The 18,806-nt window shown below is 39.6% G+C and overlaps 2 protein-coding genes across 3 annotated transcripts; one reads left to right on the top strand and one right to left on the bottom strand.

Annotated features, from left to right (window-relative positions):
* Nucleotides 1-1,235: 1,235 nt before the first annotated feature.
* On the bottom strand, nt 1,236-15,123 carry ca12 (carbonic anhydrase XII). Of its 2 annotated transcripts, XM_074676814.1 has the most exons (11): nt 14,502-15,116; nt 14,141-14,161; nt 11,417-11,596; nt 10,168-10,310; nt 6,705-6,800; nt 6,557-6,620; nt 6,289-6,446; nt 6,043-6,169; nt 3,186-3,209; nt 2,689-2,773; nt 1,236-1,451 (listed from the first exon to the last, which is right to left on the bottom strand). In XM_074676814.1, the coding sequence occupies exons 1-11, from the start codon at nt 14,563-14,565 to the stop codon at nt 1,373-1,375; spliced, it is 1,041 nt and encodes a 346-aa protein (XP_074532915.1). In that variant the 5' UTR covers nt 14,566-15,116; the 3' UTR covers nt 1,236-1,372. The 2 variants fall into 2 exon arrangements, with proteins under 2 accessions (XP_074532915.1, XP_074532914.1); XM_074676813.1 differs by lacking the exons at nt 1,236-1,451; nt 2,689-2,773; nt 3,186-3,209 and adding an exon at nt 3,224-5,410 and having other exon boundaries at nt 14,502-15,123.
* Nucleotides 15,124-16,766: 1,643 nt separating this feature from the next.
* On the top strand, nt 16,767-18,806 carry LOC141796235 (kunitz-type serine protease inhibitor bitisilin-3). The gene is made up of 6 exons (XM_074677220.1): nt 16,767-16,776; nt 16,931-17,122; nt 17,811-17,987; nt 18,161-18,205; nt 18,447-18,525; nt 18,638-18,806. The coding sequence occupies exons 1-6, from the start codon at nt 16,767-16,769 to the stop codon at nt 18,726-18,728; spliced, it is 594 nt and encodes a 197-aa protein (XP_074533321.1). The 3' UTR covers nt 18,729-18,806.

The following is an 18,806-nucleotide window of genomic DNA, read 5'->3' as shown; positions in this document are numbered from 1 at the left end:
TGCAATTAGCTTCTTAAGTCACGATAAGAACAAGACAAAAACCGGAGATGAAACTAGTCAGTTAGAGCTAACAATTAATAAAAAAAGAACAATGTACTTGAAAACACAAGGACATTTTTTTCTTTAATTTGTACATTAAGTATTTACAGTCACTATACACAATGTAACAGCTAAAACACATTCACAAATAAATAGTATAGCCCATTAATTACAAAAACATCTACTGTTTAACACATTTAGAGTAAATTTTTAAAAGTATGACAACAGTGAAACAAGGTCTGAAGCAGCAATGATGAGCGTAAACAACCTGAAAGAGGGCTTGACACATTTGATATTAGATGGTAAACACGGCTTCAATAATTTATCATTAAGTTATTAAATTGTTATTAACTTTTTATAATTTTTCTGTAATATTTCGTTTCCACATTTTTAACAGACTAGCTAGTTTCATCTGTAGCCTACTTGGTATCATAAGTCTGATTTTCTAAGCATGCATGTTCTGTAAGCTAAACCTGAACTCAGGAACAAGTGCGATGAGCTGATGTTCATAAACTTGTTTAATGTTTTAAGAAACAGCTGAGGGAAACCCTGTGAGGATATAATGATGATGTGGAAGCCCTCCTGCTGTCCTAGGGTTGAACCAGCCACAGGCCCTCAGGAGTGCAGGGGAGTTAGTCTTGTGATCAAGCTGGCACACAGAGGTTAAAGGTCAGCCCACGTCCAGCCTGCAAACAACAAAACCCTTTCTCTCTCTGTCTTTCTCTGTCTGTCTGTCTGTCTCTCTTAGCATTATTCACATGGAAAGCTGTGTGTATCTGATTGTCTGCCACTGTGCGCCTTTTCATTTTAAAATCCATGGAGCAGCTCTAAGTACAGGGTTGGTGGAAATGTGGTGTAGCCCATCCCTCTCAGGCCACCCTACCATCAGCGATGCCTGTCGACTCCTGTCCCCCTATTGTTTGTACTGTGGTCGGGCTTTCCACCACAACCAGAACAGCTGAAGGGAATGGGTGCCATGCTCGGTCTTGACCTACAGTTCTCACAAGTTCAGCTCTGGCCTCACTGTGAATGCCTGGAAGCTTCTGTGTGGGGCTCTCCTTGAGAAACTCACCGCATCACGTCGGAGGGATGAAGGGGGATTAGAGAGGACAGCGGTTCCTCTTGATCTGAGGAAGTACTCATACAGCATAAAACACCCTCCAGCAGGGAGGCTGACCATGTTCAGCCAGCCACAACACAGCAAGGAAGTCCAGACTGTGGCTTGAGAAAAAAAAGTGCTTCCACAAAGCTGCATGCTAACTCTATTATGAATACGGAATAAGTGATGAGAAAAAAAATGGAAGTTACTTTGAATGAGGTCCTGAAGAATGAGCTATACTCTGGAACCATACTCGTCTTTTTCTCCGATGATGTATCCAGCACCTTTGTTTTTGTCCTGTGAAGCCCCAGATCTGAAGAATAAAATAACCACAATGCATTTTGAATTGATTTATATCTATGCAACTGCAGTCATTAACTGTTACAGCTTTCTGTTTTTGTTAGAGATAAACAAAAGAGACATTGTTTCCCACCATAACTCCTTTTTTAGGTTGTAGAAACCCATTTCCTGTCATCAGAGAGCTGTTTTTGCTGATCTTTAGGTGTAGAGAAATAGTTGGCTTGTTGTGAGTTTAATGAAAGAGACACATCTAAAAAACTGAGGAACGTTTGACACTTCTTAGAGCAGAAACCTGCCACACGTCCAACCAAACTGTCACATGGTTTGTCACCTTCAAAAGCAGAGTGTGCAGATTAGTATGAAGCAATGAACAGGGTGAGAAAACAGCTTCAGCACACATTTTATCTCTGCTGTGCCTCTTATTTACATAATGAAGTACAGAAGTACTTCCTTCTTTCCTTCTCCTCAGATATATTCTGTAGAGTAGACGGCCTTGTTGAAATAGTCAGGTCATTTTTTGTATCTAAATTTAGCATCTAGAAAATGTCTTCAATATAAAGATTTGTTCATCTTATTCAAAGCAGGCCTGTTGGTCTACATTTGGAGATTATTGGAAGAAATATATCAACTTTTAGTATCAGTTTCAAATTAGAAGTCAAGCCAATTGAGTCTGACTTTACACTGTTTGTGCCTGAATGAAGAAGTTGCAAATGATAATAAATAGATGATAAAAAAAGTTCTCAGTTCCTCTTTCAATCAGTTCCTCATCAACCATGTTCAACTTAACAAATTTTTAAAAATCAGTGCAAGACCCATGCAGAGATGCAAAGTCAAGTATAAATATTCTCCAGGGTGCGATAAGTGCTTTATACAGAAAAAGGAGAACATAATTCATGTCTTGTCAAACTGCAGAGTATGACAAACAGTAGCACAAGTGACTGTACATTCCCAAAGATCCAAACTAGCAAAGACTCAGCTCCCATAAAGTCCTCTATTGTGTTTGGAAACCTCGACGCCAGATGTTTTAGTCAGTTGAGGTTTACAATTCTCTTTAAATATCTGCTGCAGTGCTCTGCTTTTTAACCAACTGATGACAAATGAAAGGAAAACCTGATTACTTGACATCTGACTGAGCTATCTTGCTGAACAGAGCAAGCTCAACCACTTAACTCGATTCAGCAAACAGAACAATCAGTATTAAGTGCAGTGGGAGTGAGACTGTGGTTTTACTTTGTTAGTTTTTGTCTTACCTTTTTTGCCTTAATAGACAGCATATTAAAGACAGAATGAGAATGATTCCCAGTGAAGAGCCCACCAGTATGGGAACCAGTAAACCTGCAGAGCATTGAGGAACATTATAAGATATGATTGTCTTTCAGCTCTTTGATGGTTACATAAGGTCATATGTAAACGTGTATATGTGTACCCTTCCCCTGAAAAAAAAATAGAAAAAAAAAATTGACAAAAAATGAAACCATTTAAATCAAAATAGAGATTGCTATCTTTGGCTCTAGTACTTCTATTTGTATCTGAATCATTGTCATTTGAATGTTGACCCGTCTTTGTGACAGCTGCTATCTCAAAAGTGTTTTGCTAACATCTTTGTCTTTTATTAATTCAGAGAAAGTGCCGATCTAGTTAATTTAAAACCTACAGGAGATGTTAGTGATCTAAAATGTAAGCAAAAAAAAATGTGTGTTGACTTAAAGACAACAGAGAGAAGTTGAAATGCACAAAAGTAACATACCAGTGCTTATCCAAGATTCGTCAGCTGAGTATCAGAGAGAAAGAGAGAAAAGAAGGTGAAAAGGGAATTCACAGAGGAAGAAATGACCCAGATACAGTACCTGGTAGACATTACATTTTTATTTTTATTTTTTCAAGATAGGCAGGTTTGCTCATGTTTGAAATTCAGACATGATGCACAGGAAAGTTTAAACCTCATTTAGTTTCAATTATGTGTTCTTGGCAAATCAGTCCTGTCTCTGTTTAAATTATATCATTCGGGCATGTAGCCAGTCCCCTCAGGGCTGGTAAATCTGCCTGGTAAACAAGCTTAAATGCACAAAAATAAGCACACATACACACCAGTCCCAGCTGCAATTACCCTGTGTTGAACTCCTATCTTTAACTGACTTTAAATCTTTAATGTATCATGTATTTTAATTACAATGTTATATATCAAACTAATGTTAGTTATCGTGAGGTAACTAATGAAAAAAGGTTTTACATCCACCAGACTTTCTAAAAGAAGATGTTAAGCTAGGCTTCATTGTTCTCTAAACATTTTGATTCACACATGCTTGTGTTGTATATCAGATAACTGGTTGTTAGTTTTACTTTTAAAACCACTGAAGTGTCACAAACAACACAGGATGCATGTTCTGTTTCCTCCTCCTGGCTACACAAAACCTAATAAAACTGTGCACATTAGTTGTATAAAGCACAGTTACAGCTAACACAATCTCTTTTCTGCGCACATGCTCCTGCACAGCTGTGAATCATTTTGTCTACATATGTATCACTAAATATGTGTAAAGACTATACTGTGATGACTCAATGCATTATCTATTGTGCAGTGTGTGCTACCAGAAACTCCAGCTCCACATGTTTCTGCAACGACTAAAATAATGACACAAGTGATGCACATGCAAAGAAAAGAAACTAGCTGTTTATGTTTAATGTAAAATGCTTTTATTGAAAATAGATCCCTTTATACAGCAGCTGTCCTCACTCATTGTGAATGGCATTTGAAGAGAGGAACAAATTGCAGAAGGAAGTAAGGCACTGAATTGTTTACAAATACTTTTGGTTAAGCTGCATTTCTATATTGTGCAAAACAATAATTACAGTATATCTCCACAATAGTTTTACTATAATGACTGAAAAGTTGTACACTAAAACAGACATATTCTTTGACAGACGTATTTGGTATATTTAACTTGATGCATATAGATGTCCTAGCAGGAAATATGTGCTTTATAGGAGTTTATTTTCAAGCGTTGTATGGAAGAACTGAAATCCAAACTGAAATGAGGATGTTTCTCATTTTTGTGGATTTTCAGGACATAAATCTGAACAGATTGACTTCACAGGACTGAGCACAGTCATATAGATTTACTTGTGCATCAGACTCTTATTTAGACTGGCTGTATCACAGTAACATGCACAACATAGGAAAAATAATTTTAAATAATTTTGTAATTTTGGTCAAATAAAGCAGGGCATGGCTTGAAAAAGCAGTCCTTTGTTGCAGAAGACACAGCTGATGTCTGCTGAAGAAAGTGACATAATGTGAGTCTCAACTATGGCTGGAATCTTTCTAGTCTTCCCACTCCATTGGCAAAAGCCAAGGGTGTGGATAACCCTGACTGTGTGGTTTCCGAGGAGCAGCAGGGGAGGGACCGCCATATTTTGTCACTGGCACACTTTTCTTGATCACTGTGGAAGTCTTCCCCTGATTCATCAAGGCTTTTGTCAGAGAGCGATCCAACTCAAACGCCTCATCAGTCGGCCGTCCACGGAGAATACGTCTGATAGTGGGAAGGGCTAAGTCTGACCTGCAGTCGAGGTAGCTCTTTAAGTTGAGCTCTGGGAAAACTGTATCTTTAAGAGCCTGAACCAGCTGGTTCTCAGCATGAGACTGTTTGAGACGATGAAAAACTCTCTGCTCCAGTGAAATGTAGCTTAGCGTGTCTTCAGCCAGTCCAAACTTTCCCACGGAGCGGTTTGTCTGGCTTTTCTTTCGCAGGGATGAATTCAGCATTTGTTGTTTGGATTTGGCCAGCATCTCACTTTGCTTGTCCTTGAGGTCTTTTTTCTCGCCAACACGTAGTTGCTCAGGGCCACTCGGTAGAAGCTGGTAGAGCCCTTCATCTGCTAGGTCTGCTAGGTCCCCGACCAGTAGCTGCTGAACGATTCGCTTCCTCATGAGTGGAGATGTGACTGTATGAGTACCTTGCAGTCCTCTGCCTGCATCAGACACAGCCAATCACAGCGTGTTAAACATCCCAGCTCGTGGCTGAATCCTTGGAATGTCTTTGGGCTTTCTTGCCCAGCATGCAAAAGAGCTGTTGACAGCAGAAAGCTAGAAGCACAAGCCATTCTCTGCTGAATGCCGCTCATAGTAGCAGATGATTCTACACTGCCATGTCCATACACTTTCAGAGCTATAAAAAGCAAAGCTCTGAGAGGCAAGCTTTAAAGGAGGAAAACATGCACACTGTATGGATCCGCATAGTGAGGTACGCCAGCCAGCCACATGAAAGTAGGTCTTTACGGTAAAATTTCAGGGCTGCAGACTTCTCAGTATGTCAGAGGGATGGTTAATTTGTTGTGTCTTAAAAGGCAGGCAACTTTCTGACAAGCTCGTCAAATTCAATCAACTTTCACAGTGATAAAGAGAGACACCAACATGGAAGCTCAACCACAAACAGGTGATGCGGTTTAAGAGTGACAGCCTGGCTCTTTGCAGAAGAGAAAAATGCCCCTTCATCATTGAAGCGTGTCCTTTTGCCATTTCTGAAGCAGCACAGTGTTGTTGATGTGACCTCTGCATTCATGGTTCAGAAATAAAGCAAGCCCATCAAGCAGACCGTACTTACCCTCCTTGAAAGATACCAGCACCACTCGGCTGTCGACTGGCTGAGGTTTTCTGAAGTTGCTGTTCAGAGGCACTGGGGTTGAGTCCTGGGCATGGGAAGAGTACAGGCTTGTAGCCAGGGCCAAGAACTGTAAAGACACAACAAAACGAAACAATGATATTCTGCCACTACATTTAAGATTAACTGCTTGGAAATTAAAGGTCTGAAACTCAATTAAACCTCACTAAAACTTATCTGACAGAGCACCTGTTTATGAGATATCGTCACATGATTTCTGAACACGGTCCACAGCACACTTGGATAACAAGGGGGAGTTGTCAGTGACCCATCATAGCGGTAATACTCATCCAAACGTGGAGGTAGCAGGTTTCTGATGTTAAAACCAGGAATCTGCACTCTCTGATCTGTAAGTTTAAAAAAATATACACCACTATATTTCATTAAAAATCAAAAATTCATGACTTCACCCCTCAGAGCTAAATTCTGCAAAAATGTGTTGACTTGTTGCACTCACCACTGTATTTGACTCCACTGATAAACTTCAGAAACTGTTCAAAGGTGGGGTTGAACTCTCCAACCTGTACAATAAACATATTTACATGGTTCTTCTGTCCAGATAATGAAACACAAAGAGCTCACCAACAGAGTCCATAAAATCTCACCTCTATCAGGACACCAAGCACAGCAAGGCCATCAGACTTATCCACAGCAGCGGACACATTGGGGTACTTGTCTGAATTGAAGTGTACAACATGAAGCTGTAAGAAAATAATGGGATTTTAGTTCTTTGGTGAAAAAGGCTTGAGAAGTGTAGTTCCTTTATTTCATTCAAGGTGAGACCATAGACTGTATAAACACGGTAGTCTCCCCAACGTCACCCGTCTGTTCCTGTAACAGTGAAATGAAGCCAGCCAATGGACGCATCCACGTTGGATATGACGCCAGCTCTGAGCTTCCTTTCTAACAGCTACTGGGCACTCGTCAATCGTGTGAGCTGAGTTATGTCTCTGATTGGACATCAGACGATCCTAATACCTTCTAACCAGCTGAATTAGAAAACAATTCAGCAACCGTACAGCGTATAATGTGGGATAGCAAAATCAGCGTTTTTGACCCAAGCCATTTTACTGAACCAGGCTGTAAACATGCTTTGTAATGCCGTAAAAAAATATATTTTTTTTGGCCTGATATGTACGTGACTTCCTATCTTTCTGCATGTACTTGAAGCACTTCCGCATAGGCCTCATTTTCTAAATGGGATGATGCCCTTTGGGTGAGACATACACAGTAAAAAAGATGACATATTTTCCAAAACAAGAATAAGACGATCATAGTGTCAGGTCACAAATATATTTTTGAAAGTGTGGTGTAGAGTACGTGAAAAAAACTTGAGGATGAGATTGCCTCAAGTGTGTGGACATTACTTTCAAGTGAAGTTAATTTTGGGAATGCACAGTGATAAGAGACAGGAAGTGTTGGCAATAGAGAGCAGGGGGAAACATGCAGCAAAGGGTTGTGACTGAGAGTTAAACCATCAACTGCTGCAACAGGATTTCTACCTCTGGATATTAGTCAGTGACATTAGAGCCCCTTGCATATGAAACAGTCGGTTAGTCTGTAAAAACAGCATTACTTATATTTCATTCTGTCTATTTCAGGTGGCAGAATGAAACCCAAATGAGCATAACGCTCTTATTTCCTGTTAGAGGGGCATTCATCTGCATAATTTGTGAAGAAAACAGATAGATCCTTTAACAACAAACAGAAAAGCAAGAGGACAATTTGTTTAAAAAGCCTTCTTAACGCATAAATAATAAGTCAATGCTAAGACAACAAGCAGTACAACAGCATACACACAAAAAATGTGTTAAAGAGGACAACATGCATGTGCAGTTATTTATTCTGTAACCAACCACCTGATGTGATGCATCTTTGTGGTCCTAGGGTGGTAAATACAAGCAGCTTTTCCATCCTGATAAGCACCTACTGCACACACTGGACCTCTCTCATCAAAAGAATCAACTATTTCCATGTGATAAGGATATTTTTAAACCATGGCTCTGTCCCACATTCCTGCTGGTCTTTGCTGCTGCTCTCCCTGCCTTGCCTTTCATGTAGACTCATGAAAGAGTGTGCTCTCCCCACCTCAAACTCTGGAATTCCATGGTAGCATCTGGGAGAGCAGAGAATTCTTAAGTCAGAGCCATGGCACAAAAATATTCTTATCACATGCAAATAGTTGATTCTTTTGTTGAGAGAGATCCAGTGTGTGCAGTAGTTGCTTATCAGGATGGAAAAGCTGCTTGTATTTACCACCCTACAACCACAAGATGCATCACATCAGGTGGTCGGTTAAAGAACTACTCTCTTGTTGACTTTTAGTATTTTTTGTTTTCCTTCAAATAGTTTTGTCTTTGATCTTTCAGTCTGAATATGATGAAATACCATAGACAAGCTGTGTATGTTTAAGGTGGACATTTGCTCTACTTCAGGGAAATGTCCAATTTCCCATCATTCCACCCCTTTGAAACAACATGTCATAAAGGAGCTGTGGTTCTTGAGTCTGGAGGGAGTTGAAAAGATGCATGTTCCCAACGTGTCCACTCAGAAACCCAGGTCAAACCACAGCACCTTATTTGTGGTTGTGCTGCAGCGTGGGCATGGTCACTTTTGAGCTCCCAGGTTATTACTATTTCAGCTTCCACCCACTGTAATTCAAATAAAACCAGATTATTTAAAAAAGAAGTCTCCTATTCTTGTTTATATCATAAAAGCAGATGCCTTTTAACACATCTGCTTTACTTAAAGTTCTGAGTAAATGAAGAAAATTAGTATGTGAAAAATGCTTACAGGGCTTGACACATTAACAGACAGCCACTCCTTTGAGAAGGAGGTGGAAAACCAAAGCATATAATAGTCTGGTACTCTAATCTCTTAAAACCCCACAGAAAGAGGACACGCTGTCATTCTCTACATACTGAGGCTGACTGAAAATATGTCTTCCCCTGTCAGTTAGTACGCCTAAGTGATAAAACATGCTAATTTGACACGTAGGCTAGCTGTTTAAAGAGAAAACCCAAACCATGACCTTAAACGTCCTCTTTTTACAGTGTCAGGGCTGGAGATTTCAAAGACTTACAACATCTTTAAACACAAAGCCTCTTAAATATGGGTGTGTTTTGTACAAGCATTAAATTATATTTAAGTCAAGTACACAACAAATAAAATGAAAGACGCACAGTAAGTGTTTTTCTGAACTGTCTGATAGCAAAGTCAGCTTTACATCTAGATGCAGTTGCAGAGCGTAGGATGGGTTTTAAAGCTTGAGAAAAGCTTTTGAAACTTGAAATGTCACTGGCTCTTACAGTCAGATGTCCCACGTTTATAACTAGGCACTATTAGCCTGCTGCTAGAAACGTTAACAGGAAACCAATGACAGACATCTGACTAGGGATATGTGCCGAATCAGGTACTTTCACAGGTAACAACCGCAATCTGTTTATAGTACTGATTCACGTAAAGTTAAACGGTACCATGCTTTGGTACGCAAATGCATCCTTGTGACTGTGAGGGAGTGAAAGAGCAAGCGATTTTCCATGCTGGACCTGAACACAGCATTGCATGTGTATATATTGAGAAATAAATATCTAAACTGAGAAATTTCGAGAGTTTGTTATTAACTAAATTAATATTCAATAACACACAATGAAAACTGATACCATTGGGCACCGATTGCCAGACCCCAAGCATTAAATGTGCAAGGTACCTATCCCTACATCTGACTAATTATTAATAGCATAGCATAGCTGTTTGGCTAGCAAAACTCGAGTTCACAGTAAGTATTTAGATTAACAAAAAACAATAAGAGCAGTGTTATTTACCAAATTTGCTTGCAAGCATACACATTTATTGAAAGAGAATGATTTTCATAGTACAGTTTTTCAAATGTGTACAACCATCTGCATACTGAAGTGTTGTAAGCTGCAGCTGTACAGCAACAAAAGTTGAATTACTCATGGTAAGTTTCTTGAAATATCTACATCAACCAAAGTTCACACTCTTAGAGACATTTCATTACTGTTTAAGTATCAATGCATTGTAAGGAGAGCTGTTTGCTTTGTTTACCTCTGCTGCATATTGCCGATTGTTCACCAAGTGCTCTGAGCCTGCAGGTTTGCCGGAGGAGCCCCAGTGCAGATGCAGCTGAGCTGCAGTGTAACGATGAGGCAGGCTTGAGATGTACATCTTACTGGGCAGGGATAATTGCACTGTGGATCAAGAGACATGACACCCCACCACATGCGACAGAGCAGGGTAGGGGTTACTTCAGTTAACATCACTGAGCTCAAGAAACCTCATCTCCTAGTTGATTCAAACTGAGGCAGGCAGTATTGCACTCTCTGTGCTGTCAACGTCTTTTTTGCCGAGTCTGTGTAGCTATGTTTAAGATACATTATGGGAGGGTGACGCAGAGCGCCTTCAGCGTGTCCTTCAGCCTATGACGAATGTTTGCAAGTGAAAAAGTCTCTGTCAGCTTATTCCAGACACACGTCACACCGGTGATGCCACTCAGTTTGTGGCGTTGAGGCCTGTCAGCCATGCACACATAAGCACTTGTGGGGTCTTTGCTGTGTCTGTGGTTAACAGTTTCCTTACATTTACAGTATATTACAGTCACTGAATCATCAACAACACAAGCAGACATTACACGCACGTTTGGCTTTACAGAGTATGTCAAACTCAAAATAGCAATTTCTTCACCACTTAAGGTAACAAACAAATGACAGAAGTCTTGCAGGGTTCTGCTTGGTTGCAGTTTCTAAACCTCACATTTCTCATTCTAAAACAAAACAGGATCATGCAACAAACAGTGACTTTGAGGAATGCCATCTGTATAAAAAAGAGTTGGCTGACCATGCTGAGATTGCTGTATTTAGCAATAAGATTTGAGACTAGGATATAAACAGATATGGTACATGAAAGTGCAGCTGGTTTCTTTTGTTAAGTTGCATCAGACCCAACAGTGGCAGAGAGAATGAGTAATCTCTTTGCTCACATTTTCCTTGACTAAACATGGAGCGCTTTTCTTTGGGTGAAAGGACAGCTGACATAATAAGAGAGTGATTATGGAAAATTGCTGTGGCAGATGTAGAGAGAAGATCCATGTGTCATTATCTTTAAGTTGACCCAGAAGTTAGGTCTACGCAGGAAGAGCAGGATGCAGCATGTTTATGTGGGAACATTTCTAATGATACAGCACTTAGGTGAGATTTCTAAATCCCAAGAGAAACTAAGAGGTGTTTACTTTGTGACCTATGGTGACACATGTTTATAAATACACTTTCAGTTATTTATAGTGATGATTTATGCTCACCAGAATGTCCGTTGTTCCCAAGAGTGAGCTGCTCATCAGATGACAGGTCGTAGTTTTGAACCTCCATTGGGCCTAAAGTTGGGTCGAACCTCAGGAGCTCTGAATCGAAGTCTATGGGAGACTGGAAAGATCCACCACAGTAGGGGTAGTGCTTGGACCAATACTGCTGTCCATCTTTCCCTATAACAGCATTGCATTAAATTATTAGAAAAAAAACATTGTGGGAAATTTGTATGTACCTCAAATATAATCTTCACCCTTTTATATAATGTATGAAATTCAGAGTCATCCAAAAAGTGTATTTCAGCTCAGATCAGTGGAAATTATCTGTTGCGTCTTTATCAATGTTAGGCTGTTCCAGCTTAAAGGGCAAATGAGCAAAGAGTTGAAGAGGAGATGGCTTGGCTTACTGAGCATTTATCCGTAATCAAAGTGAAGTATTATTATCTATGCACAGGGCGGCATGGGAGAGGCCCGTGGCTCTGCCCTTGGCCCTTTTCTAAAGCAGGGAGAGTGAGGACCAGGCTGTTGTTTGCAAGGAAGAGTCAGTGAGAACGCTGTCTCTCTTCAAATGTGAGGTTTCTTTAGGACAAAGGACACTGGAAATGACCACACTTGCAGATCAAGTCTTGCTGTTTGATGAGGGACCTCATCTGCAGGGTGTCACTAAAAACCATATCTGCAGAAGTAATGGAGCAAGCTGGTCTAATAAATAATGTAGTGAAGACAGAAAACCCTTGATTTTATTCAGTGCGTTGACTCAAGTGTGAGGATGCATACTGAGCTTTTCAAACATCATTAGAGAGTGAATGCACTCCAATGTGAAGTTTTTATTAACAGGGAATTAAAGCACCATAACAGGCTCTGAATGTACAGTGTTCACATTACTTCTGCTTACTTGCCTCTTATTGACAATAAGTCCATAATTCATGAAAAAAATCCACCATTCACCAAATGCCAGATGACTGTGGTTAAATATGAATGATGCAGCATGAGGCCTGCCCCCACCCTGAGTGTCAAATCCCAGACAAATGTGGACTGATTGCACAAGACACTGCCAAAAGGCACGTGGAGCTGTGGAGTCACTAAATACTCGTTTGAAGCAAAACTCAAAGTTCAAACCAGGCGAGCCCTCCTTATAATAAGAAAGAAGGATTCTCCTGTGGGTATTATTACTCAGTGTCCACTTCATTTGCTGTTTTAATTAGACCCATGTCTACCCTTTAATGATGGCCTTCAGTGGCCTTTGGTGGTTCTTGGTAGGACACACACAACTGCCGGTAACTATCACAAAAACACCATCTTAACAAATTTTCTACAATACGTCATTAGCCATCATGAAAAATCACACAGTAAAATACAGCTGCTGATGTCAATACAATGCATTTTGATCCCATGTTAAGATTGTCTGTCATGTCCTCTGTGAGGGTGGAGAGTTGAGGGGGAGTTAAATCAGATGACTCAGCTGTGCCCCCGTCAACAGAAAGTGCTACCAGCCGTCCACGCTACTGACTACTATGACAAGTCCTCCTGAGGGTTGAGCTGTAACTGAGGATAAAATACACTACGCTAAAACCAGCATTTTTTGTTTTGTTTTGTTTTGTTTTTTTAAACATAAAATCTTAACTTAGAGGTCATCACAAATCCTTCCACCTATTGCTTGAAAAAATTATTCAAATTGTCCTAAGATGTACACAAAGCCATAATTTGTCCAGTTACAGGATTTTTTCTTCCACTTTGTAATGGTATTCATTTTACTGTCACATGCACATCATACATATTTGTTTATTGTTTTAGACTTTTCTTAAATTTGTGTTTTAATCTCAAAATATTTGCAAAAAGCACAAAACATCGTAAACATTGGACAATTTTGGCCTGTAAATCCAAAATAAAATCTCTAAACTTCAAAAAAAGATGATAAGCTCCCCTCAGAAGTCAGATTCATTCAAAAAAGTGCTATTTGCCCTGACTCGTTTATTAACCAAAACTGTCATCACAGAAGAAAGACATTGGGATTGAAAAGAAAAAAGACAACAGGGAATTTGAAAGGCGTTTACTTCACAGAGTGATTCTAGGGCTCAAAATTAGGTTTCATATTTTTCCAAATATTTTGTATCATTTTTAATGAAAAAAGAAACTCACTTGTGTGGTTATTATAAGTTTTGACTTCTGGAGACCCCGAATCCAACAGACCCAGTGTGAAGTAGTCGCACAAAGACAAGAGGTCATGCTCTGAGAACAGTTTATGTAAGAGGTAGTCATGCCTAAAGAAGTCAGAGCCCAGACTCCTTAAGGCAGGAGACACAGGCACTCAGCCTTGTCAGATCATGAAATGCTGCGACTGCTGAGTCTGTAATGAACTCTGGAATTACAAGAGGTGACAGGGGAGATGTCAGTGCTTGCTGTGTTTGGAGGTCAAAGAAAGGTTGCAAAGTTTTTTTCCCCATCTTGATTACAAATTAATTTTGGCTTTCTTTAGGGCACTGCCTGTTTGAAGCATCCCAATGAGGGCAGAACAACAATAACAGCATCTCAGTCTCAGTTATCGCCTGTCAGTGAGTTGCATCAAATTCTAACTCTAATTTAGTTAATGTTGGTTTCAGGGTAGAACAAGACTGTGAGTAATCAAGACATGTTAATGCACAAAGACTGACACAGTGGACACACCAAAAGAAAAACAGGTATTTGAAAAGTAAACACATCTAAAACTTTTAGTCTACTTACCAGTGTAAGTCCATTTGGCACCTACATTAGACAGCAAATACATTCACAAAGGGAAACAATCTTGTCACACACACTGACCAGTTAAAGGCTATCACATTGACCTGACACAATGATGCACGCTAAGTGATGTTTAATCATTTTTGAGTATGAATTTGAGTATCAATTTTTTTATAACATTGATTAATAATCAATATCAATTGCATGCTATTTTTTTTTCTCTCATTCCTCAGAAGGGGCACATGCAGGTGGATGGAGACACCTGTCAAAAGATCTTTCTTTGGAGAAAATACTCAATTTTTCCCTCATGACTCAAATGTAAAGCAAACTTGATCTTCTACTCCCCCTCCCTTAAATGTCTTACCGTGCAGTACGGTGATGAGGGTCAGCTGTAGAAGCAGGATGGGTGTGAAGTTCAGAAGGTGCATCTTTATCCCCTGAGCCCTCCCTGCTGCTGTACTTTTACGTTACACCGGTAGGGAGAAGAAGTTTGGAGCGCGAGCCTTCAAACCGGCTTTTATACCCATGATGCCAACCTCATTGTAGCTTGCACTGACGTCAGAGCAACAACAAAACCAGCCTCTAGAGTCATATAGTCACCGGACAGTGACAGCTCAACAGCAGCGACCGCATCCAAGCCAAGTCACTCATTTAGGGCTCGGACGGAGAGCTGCCAGCGGACCGAGGATGCGGGAAGAGCTGACAGGGGAGGGGGGAGGGAGTGCACGTGCGCCGGTGTTACACACGATTCTGCGACCATGCAGATTATGTGATGCTTCACATGAAAGATGAGTTTTTCCGAGGTTTTGGCTCTCTGCTTGACGGTCAAAGTAAAATCACACGACTGAGTAATATAAAAGTTGTTTAACGGCATCAGTGCTTTCTTAACATGTACGTGCTGTGTAATTACAAAGCAAAATATATTTCAGTGCCCATTTAAACACTTCAAAAACATTATTTTACAGTATTTATGCATTACGTTTCTATTCTGCAGTTTCCTACCATTTATTACATGGGAAAATGTGTGAACCAGAAATCATGGCACCATAAAAACAATAAAAACTAGAAATTAGAGTATTTATTTTTCTCCAATATGTTTGAGATGTGTTTTTATCTTCTTTTAAAGGAGCAAAGCTGTTATGAAATCTTCTTATTTTTTACCCTTGGTTTAGACAAGGTAGATTTTAAATTAAGGATCAGTTTTACACAGGCAGGGAAGAAAGCTGACAGAGAAAATAACAAAATTAGAAGATAGAGTGCCTCCTTTAGTTTCCATGACAGACAAACTTGGTAAAAAATGCCCTTTAATCAAACCTTGTGGAAAAGAATAAGTTACATTTCAAGTTACACGATAGTGCCAGGTAATCTCTGGCTGCATTTAGTTTCAATCACATGGAGCAGGTTATATCCGGTAACACCTCTAACATATACCAGAGGAAGATATCTGTGCCTGTTGTAAACTTTTGTTTCGATAGAAGGTGTTACCATTAGGGAAGTGGTGGTCCAAAGGTCAGTGATGACAACCCACTCCCACTGTAGTTTACAACCTTCACTCACTCCAGGACGCACAGCACTCGGACCAGCAGCAAGATGAAGCACCTGCTGTTTTTTGGAGTTGCTTTTGCTGCATTTCAAATCAGCCAATCAAATCCTCCAGGTACTTCTTTTTAACTTATATTGTTTATAATTTTAAATTGTGACAGAATATGTGTTTATTGTCCCACAGATAACTTCTCAGAAAAGGCCAGGGTCATGTTGAGTGGCTATAACATATAGTTATGATGTGTTGGCCTTTTGCGTTCATATTGTGTTACAACTGGTAAAATCTGTTTTACATTTATTTGCTTTTCTTTTTACTTAGATGCAATGTGCGAGTTTCAATGTAACTCATACAGGGAGATAAAGCTTCACCTTTACTCCTTTCAGAGCAACATGGCGGTCACATTAGTGCTGGACTTAAAATGTAGGCCCAATCATTTACAGTGAAAAATGGAGGCTTTTTTGTGTGGTAGTGCAGGAAATTATTCGTTTAAACCAGCAATCAATGACCTGGCCTGAAATAGCTTTAGATCACATAAGTCTAGACTTCATCCTTCAGCAGCTTATAATTGTTTTTTTACCCTTTTTCCTGACTTCATGTGTGTATTCCGCTGACAATGACTGTCTCTAGCCATCAACAACAAAGACAAGATGGTATTTAATGTACATTTACGTTCCTGGAAATGTTATTTACACCCTGCTAATGAGAGTGCTAAGCTGACTGGATACTCCCTGCCTCTGTAATTCCAAACTTTAAACAGTGAGCTCATTTCTGTCTATGCCAGAGCACAATGAACTGAAACTATTCCAGGCTGAAACAAACTCTCATCTAAATACCCTAGAAACAATCATGGAGGCCAGGGCTGTAAACTTTCAAGGATTAACTGGTCAGACAAATTTTCCCTCCAAAAGTGAGGATATCTGGGGCAAAAAATTTGATCCAGAAAGAACCGTTGGAAACCATTTCCCCACTCTTAAATGTATGAAGGGCGGGGCAGCTGTAACGTACCATAAATGAACCTTTTTATTGCTGTCATAAAAAGAGGGAGTGGGGTCTCTCTGGTGGCTATGTTGGTTAAACATTACTTATATGATCGCAGGTATCTGCTCTACTGAAACACCTTTCATACAGTCACTGTGCATCAGTCATTTTACCTGCCTACACTTTGGAAAAGATTACAAAATACTGTGTGCTTGAAAATCAGAGCATCGACTCTTGTAAATGATACTAACAGTTTTCTAATAATCCAACAGAATTCTGCCTTCTGCCTGAAGATTCAGGAACAGGCTCCAAGTTCATTTTTTCCCTGTACTACGATGCTGCCAACAGCCGATGCACTCCTTTCTTTTATAAGGGTGAAGGAGGAAATGCCAACCGTTTCATAAATGAAAGAGAGTGCATGAGAAACTGTTCTGCTAATTCAGAGGAGAAGTACCCCATGGATGGTAAGATTATTTACAAATCTGTAGTGACAAAGAAATTGAATCACACACCAGATATTGGTTCCAAAACATCAGAAATAGCCTGGAAATAGGTGAACTCAGTCTGATAAAAGCTGTCCTTTTTCCTGACTGTTTTCTTTGGACTTTGGAGCATGAATGGGCTACTGGCGCAGAGTTTTATGATTATGAAAATGAATCACATAATCAACTGCCATTCTCACTGATCCCAGTTGAGAGACAGAAAAAGACCTCATGTAGATGTTAATGTCAGATCTAAGTGGAGGATGTTCGGCAAATGATCTTATCAGTAATACGGTTATTTTAAGTATTAAAATCATACAACCAAATAACTACTTTTGAATAACTTTTTTATAAAAAGTTCTCCAGCGGTTTCTATAGAGGCTGCAGGCGTGACATTCCAACATTGAGTATTAGCAGTATGCCACCAAGTGGTAAAGAGGAGGATTGCTCATTACAGATGACAATGAATATGCCTTTAAGTACTGCTATGATAAATAATCTAATACTCATCTGTCATCCAGACTTCAATGACATCTGTGCTTCCACAGTTGTATTTTGATAAAGAACTGCAAAAAATGCTCAGAAAATTAAAAAGATGACATTAATCAGTGAATTTCCCTTTGAGATTTTCTGATTCAGATCCTAATATGAGTGATGCTTCTCTTGACAGCATCCAAAGCTTGCCAGTTCAAACATATGGTGGGTGGCTGTAGTGGTACTTTCTTGAGGTACTACTACGACTCCTATCATGACAAGTGCAAAAAATTCCTCTGGACCGGATGCTTTGGAAATGGAAACCGATTTTTCAGCATGGAGAGCTGCAACGCCACCTGTGCTGGCATCCATGGTGAACACATATTTCTCTCATATATACAATTCTAAAAGATATAACTGCCATTGTGACCGCATAGCTATGCATGTATTGAAACAAATTAAAATATGGTCTCGTGGTGGGTTTCTTGACATGCTCATGTTTCTTAAATAAGTTGAATACATTCTTTAATATGTTTTGGTTTTTAGTTGATGGTGATGAACTGGAAGAGGATGAGCCTGACACTCCCATTGGTCAGTACACACACATAAAAGACACAATGTATATTTGTTTGAAATCAGTGACAAACTACATACAGTCTATATTTAGAGTACATCTTCATTCACTCCTTGTTTTAAAAATTGACAATGTTAGCAAAAGATTTTGGTCAGACTTGAACTCGCTGCCTCTATCTACATAAAGATACAACAGTTAAACTTTTTTTAACATTTCTCTGTCTCAAGTAACGTTACTCACTGTTGTCTATATTTGCAGCTATCATCTGTGGAGTTCTGCTTGCAGTCATTGTCGTTGCTGTCTTTGGAACAGTGATTGGGTTGACTGTCAAGTCAAAGTAAGAAAACTTTACTTGTGTTTAGCATTTCATAGAAACAAAGATAGTTTTCCAAGTAACTACGCTCTTTAAATCATACTGTTTATCCTATTGTTATTCTTTTCTTTTTTAGGAAAAAGGCTGCCAAGAAGAAGTCAGGAGGGAAAAGAGGGGCTGGGTCTGACTCACCATCTCCAGAAGAACAGAGGATTGAGATGGCATAGAAAAGTGTATCACACTGAAATGATCATGTGGAGTTTTTACCACTTTTGTTTTGTATTATAATTCTGATCGTCCTAATG

The sequence above is a fragment of the Halichoeres trimaculatus genome, unplaced genomic scaffold, assembly GCF_033239565.1.
Source record: "Halichoeres trimaculatus isolate MK-OKI-2021-1 unplaced genomic scaffold, fHalTri1.1 fHalTri1_scaffold_10, whole genome shotgun sequence".
Classification (NCBI taxonomy): Eukaryota; Metazoa; Chordata; class Actinopteri; order Labriformes; family Labridae; genus Halichoeres; species Halichoeres trimaculatus.
Note: the sequence above shows the minus strand (reverse complement) of the source record. Positions and strands in the feature narration are given on the sequence as shown.